This window comes from Clupea harengus, chromosome 12 (genome assembly GCF_900700415.2).
Source record: "Clupea harengus chromosome 12, Ch_v2.0.2, whole genome shotgun sequence".
In the NCBI taxonomy this organism is placed as follows: Eukaryota; Metazoa; Chordata; class Actinopteri; order Clupeiformes; family Clupeidae; genus Clupea; species Clupea harengus.
Window position 1 is genome coordinate 17,470,562 of NC_045163.1, and position 6,049 is coordinate 17,476,610.

At 39.6% G+C, this 6,049-nt stretch overlaps 1 protein-coding gene across 2 annotated transcripts in view; it reads right to left on the reverse strand.

Annotated features, from left to right (window-relative positions):
• ptbp3 (polypyrimidine tract binding protein 3) overlaps window positions 1–4,832 on the reverse strand; it is a 56,817-nt gene extending 51,985 nt beyond the window's left edge. For both annotated transcript variants that reach the window (XM_042709339.1, XM_031578365.2), the window contains exon 1: window positions 4,311–4,832. In XM_042709339.1, the coding sequence (XP_042565273.1) occupies window positions 4,311–4,314 (4 nt within the window). In that variant the 5' untranslated portion in view covers window positions 4,315–4,832. The remainder of the gene's footprint in view (window positions 1–4,310) is intronic.
• Between the last annotated feature and the right edge of the window lie 1,217 nt (window positions 4,833–6,049).

The window sequence follows — 6,049 nt, forward strand, 5'->3', positions numbered from 1 at the left end:
TTGCAAGTCTCATTAGTCACATGTGTAGACATCTCAGTGTTTCAGTGTTTCAAAAAAACGATAAGAGCCGAGACATCCAAGGCGCATTTCCATTAACCTGCTTAATGCACAATTTGAAATTGCAAACTAAAAAGCAAGTAGTTAAAAAAAAAATCTCTCAAATATCGCAAAAAAGTGTAAATGCTCCCATAAGGTGGTTTTTCAGATGAATCGACAAAACAATATTTACGGAATTTCCACATGACACTACACATTCAAAAACATGGCGCAGTTCATGTAGTCTGACAATGAGACAGAAGGATTCTTACAGTTGGTTAAAGTAAATAAATAAAGCACATAAAGAAATTAGTGCTATTAAATTACTCTAGATAACAAGCAATAACAAAATGCAAATATTTATAAGGACCAATTTGCACAATGATCTCTAAGAAGTTTCTGATACGTGGCTGCTGGCATGTAAAAGGGGTTTGCCTTTAAATCATCATTGTGTGCATCACATGCCCTCGATCTTGTCGCCTTTGATGAATCACTACCACGGCTATTAGTGGATGCAATCAAAATTAAAGTGCCAAAGCTTATCAGATCTTGGAGGTCTGTTGTCATGCCTAACTGGAATGACTATCACGAGAGGAGAAAACTCACTTTTAAATCGCATAACATCACTGACTGGAAACTATCGCTTTAATGTTGCGCAAAACTGCAGTGGAAACCCACCTACAGACTTGGCTTACCACTGGATTTGAGGAAGAGAAACACACACACATACATATACACACACAAGGCTTGTGGCCTGTGGCCACTCGACAGTCTGTTTAAATGTCAAATTCAGCAAAAAAATATATAGTATGCATTTCAAGACAGATGACTAGTACTGGGTTTCAATATCTTAGCAATGCTAGCAAAGTTGGTTCTGGGGTTGTGTAGAGTGTCTGTCGGACATCTATTATGTCCACAGTATTCCGAGCAAAGAGAGAACACGTTATACTTAATTACAAATTAATAGCAGGAATACCATATGTATGTTCTCGAGCACGCTACCAAGTTAAGAATAACAAGACAAATGTTGCCTGATGTGCTCGCTTTTCCTAAACAGACATGGCGGCTTGCTGGTGAGTTCTGCAAACATGTGATACGACCCACTCACCCCTGGCTAAGATACTGTCCTGGCTCAGACTGGCATAACAAGTCAGGCTAATAGCTCCAAACTCTCACACAAAGGTACAATTTTATGGAGGTTTCTGTTGCATTAGGTTGATAGGTATGCATTGTTTTGGAAATGCAGCCCAACCCTATGGCCACCACATAAAAGACCTATAGAACATTCATAGCATTTGGTTGCTACACATACTCTACAGATCATGTTATGAGTATACTTGGTCCACTAACTGATCATTTAAAAAAGAAAATGCACTGGAACAAATTATTTGTTTCGTGTACAGTGCATTCAGAAAGCAGACCCCTTCACTTCCACATTTTGTTAGGTTGAAGCCTTACTAAAATGTTTTTAAATTAATTATTAATCTACACCCAATACCCCATAAAGACAAAGTGAAAACAGGATTTTAGAATTTTTTGCAAATTTATTAAAGAGGAAAAACTGAAACATCACACTGAAATAGGTATTCAGACCCTTTACCCAATATTTAGTTGAAGCACACCTTTGGTAGCGATTACAGCCTCAAGTCAAGTCTCAAAGCACACCTGCTTTGGGGATTTTCTGTCATTCCTCATTGCAGATCCTTTCACGCTCAGTCAGTTTGTATGGGGACTGTTTGTGGACAACCATTTTCAGGTCTCTCCAGAGATGTTCAATTGAGTTTAAGTCAGGCCTCTGGCTGAGCCACTCAAGACGTTTTACAGAGTTGTCCCAAAGTCACTCCTGCATTTTCTTTGCTGTGTGCTTAGGGCCATTGTCTTTTTGGAAGGTGAGCCTTCAGCCTAGTCCGAGGTCCCGAGTGCTCTGGACCAGGTTTTCGTTATCTCTGCAATTTGCAGGTTCAATCTTGGCATCATCAGACCAGAATCTTGTTCCTCACAGTCCTGAGAGTCCTTTAGGTACTATTTTAGTCCAAGTGGACTTTCCTGTGTCTGTCTAGAAAGAGTCTTGGTTGTTCCAAACTTCTTTCATTTAAGAATTATGATGGCCACTGTGCTCCTCAGAACCTTCAATGCCACAGATAATTTTTTTAGCCTTCTCCAGATCTGTGCCTCAACACTGCAGGAAGTTCCTTCGACATCATGGCCTGTTTTTGCTCTGATATGCATTATCAGCTGTGAGACCTTATAAAGACAGGTGAGTGCCTTTCCAAATCATGTCTAATCAATTGAATTTACCACAAGTGGACTCCAATCAAGGTGTAGAAACATCTCAAAGATGATCGAGAGAAATGGGAGGCACCTGAGCTAAATTTCAAGTGTCATAACAAAGGGTCTGAATACTTCAAAAGGCAATGCGATATTTCAGTTTTTCCTTTTAAATACAAAAATCTAAAATTCTGTTTTTGCTTTGTCTTTACAGGGTATTGAGTGTAGATTGATGAGGGGGCACAATTCATTTAAATTATTTCAGCATAAGGCTGCATGAAGGGGTCTGCCTACTTTCTGAATGCGCTGTAAGACTCCTCCACATGACTAAATATGTCTCTGTGGTTATTTTTATCCTCTATAAAATTTGATCTGTCAAGAGCTACAAGATTATAAAAATGTCCAATAACTTTGAAGCTTTGCAGGCCTTCCCCATGATACAGTGTCCGCAGTCGCCTATGTTTCAGTACGGTATTCTAATTTATTCTCTCCAGCCACCCAAGTCTGATACCTCGAAGTTTCAGTTAAATGTCGCTTATTTAAACGCACCACAAAGAAAGCTAATTCTTCCCAAAGCTGATTATTACACATACGCCAGTCTGCTAGTGTCCATGTGAGGTTGGCTGACATGGAAATCCCCTGGGGCAAAGCACAGCCTCGCACATCTACAGCTTTCATTCCCGCTCCTAGCCTACTCCTTATGTTCAATTACGCCTTGTTTATGTGTTGCATAATTTAGGTTACTATAGCCTATGTGTAGCATCAATGTCCGTCGACAGGTAGGTGCTTGCAACATGTAGCCCACTTTAAACGTGGACAATCGAAAAGGTCAGCGATGGACCATGGCAAAGGGGGCTGTTATACTGTCTTTTGTTCTGTAAGACCAGCGTGACACAATACTCAAGTTTGCTAATTACCGTGACATTTTTTCGGGAATAATTCCCCCGATCACCATATACAAACGGTGATGTGTTGTTGACATTATCAATAACACGTCCAACTTCATTCAAAACTACTGCAATTTGACATCGGGGCTGCTTGCGGTCCTTCCTGCCTTCACTACCTTTAACTCGACGATCTACGCCATTACATGCACTTTCGACCGCGCTTGCAGAGACTTTTACAAACCAACAATTTCAGGAAGCTGTATCAACTCATCTCGATCGTTAATGAAAAGCGATAAAACGTTTGAATTTACTTGTAGACTACCTCTCATGTGCAAACTGAAGCAGCCCCCCGCCCACCATCCCTCCGCTCTTCCCACGCACACGAGTTGTAAACAATGATCCAGTTCCACAATCGTACAATAAATCTAACAATTGAGGAAATGAATCGTGGCACACAGTTTCCTACAGAAGTTCTTGCTGTAGGCTACTTTGTCGAATAACTAGGGTTACACAGGTTTAGGCTTTTTGCGAGCATTCTTTTCGTAAGCAAAAGGTTTTAATAGAAACGCCCATTAATGATCTTAAAATGGCAGCACAAGAAGGTAACGTTGTGCTTTAAATGGACCATTATTGCCTATTGTTGGTAATTCATTAATTCAAATGCATAACAAGGACCATACATATATTTGCTGCATTAATAAAAATGAAGTCCTATAACTATTGACTTTGAAATGTCTTTCTAGAATCACTTCCTTGAACCAACTTTAATTACAAACATTCATCCTTAGCCAGAGGAGATCCGTGCAAAATGAAGGTCTAGACATGCTTAAAAATGTCTAAATACTGGCCTTTAACAGCGAAAGACATAGGCTAACAAGTAGTTTAGTGTATTCAAATAAAACAAGCATTTTTCGAATCTCAAAAACGAGCAGCGGCAGGGCAGAAACAGTTGAAGTGTTGCTCTCCACTGTGAGCTATTCATTCTGTTTCATGGTGAGCCATTATTACCGCCCCCCATAATAAGCACACTTAAAACCAGCATAATGTCTAATGTTAATCAGTCACACGACACGCGTTTAAGAAGCTAACAGAGGTATACAAATAAAATAAGTCACATACCCATCCATTGCACAGAGGAAACGGTGGCGAAATGAAACGATAGTGTTGGCTCAGGAAAATGAAGAAATCGGTTCGGGTGTTGTTACAACAGCTCGAGTCTCCAGCACAATTTCACTCTCATAGGCACAAAGGCACACTTCCTGCTCCTGACGTGAACACACAGTACACAGGCATGTACAGACGTCTCACCATACAAAATGGCCTCCCCTACCAGAAAGACACACCTTTGAAGAATTGCAAAACGTAAAATGAGATATGCATCGGTACTGGATGTGTGCAACCACGTGTTCAAAGGCGCAAAACATATAAGATATCAACAACACTGTCAGATCCATTAATTAGGCTATGTTGGATTTGTGTGACATAATGTATGACTGTTGTACACGGGTTAATTGGCCTAATCTTCGTCAGTGGGTAGAATTAATTAAGTAATGAATTAACTTAAAGGATCAGAATGGCTGGATACAAAGCATGACTTAAAGACGCACCAAACAATGGGGTCCGAGTTGCGACTGTATATGGGCTATGTATTGGTCTGTGATTTTCAGATATCACACGGAGCCGCAGTAGGCTGTAATAAAAATGCGATATGATATGCAAGCAGTTGTTTCTGGTAGGCTAAGTTTTGAGTAAGGATACACCTTAAACCACAGTTATATGCCTATTCAGCCAAGTGCTTATACAAAACGTAACTGTACCCTGATGTTACAACGGTGTTATTTGCAGTGTCAGAGAAGAGTTTGCTTTGTTTAGATGTTATCTCTGCGCCTACAACATGTGCAAACTTGTTGCTCCAGACAAACCTGTTTTACCGTACACATTGTAAACACTTGCAATGTGTGTTTCCTGCCTTAATCGGAGTTATGCAGGCAGCCACCCTCGTGCCTAAATACACTGATACCCGATTGAATAATTAACTTTGACATGGTATTGAATATTGAATAGCTTATATGAGCCTCCACAACGGTACACAATGATAATGCACCTAACACCATACCAAAGTGCATTATGTCCATACCAAAGTCAAATGTGAAATATGAAAACATCATAAAGTAACATTAATGTCGTTTAAGAATGGTAACAGGCCTGTTATGTTTCTTTGAAATCGGCCTGTTTTGTTTTGAGGATATTTGAATGTATTGAACCTTACTTGGGGTAGCGCAGCCTATAGAGACAAAAACTAGACCTAGGCTAAAATAAGCGTCATGCCTATGCCACACAAGATAGCCTACTGAAGCGGAGTTGAACAATGCTACCAAATGCAGATCAAACTAGCCTAACTTTCAATATTTATGCCGAGGCAACATTGATCTAAAGGACCAATGCATTCCTGTAAAATCTTTGTTAACGAAACAGCTTTAAGTTGTTGAATAGATTATAGTCAATAGGTCTACAATGCCACTGCCTGCTGTTCGAAGATGCTAAAACCATAGAGACCTAAAATGAACAGTCATAATGGTTTCAGATGTTTAGTCGCATTTGTTTGCATACTATGATCGTAATTGGCCTGCATCATAACTGCTGTCATAGATAGCTACTCGTTTTAAAAATTGATACAGGGACAAGATGATACTTCATTCAAGATAGTCTACCTCATTGTAAAGTAGTCCATGCATTGCATGCTTTTACAGCGGGAAAGGATGTAGCCTACTCTGATAAAAACAAAATATCATTACGATAAAACACGATAATGAGATACATAATTAAAAATAAGTTTTGAGTATTATGTTGAATAACGT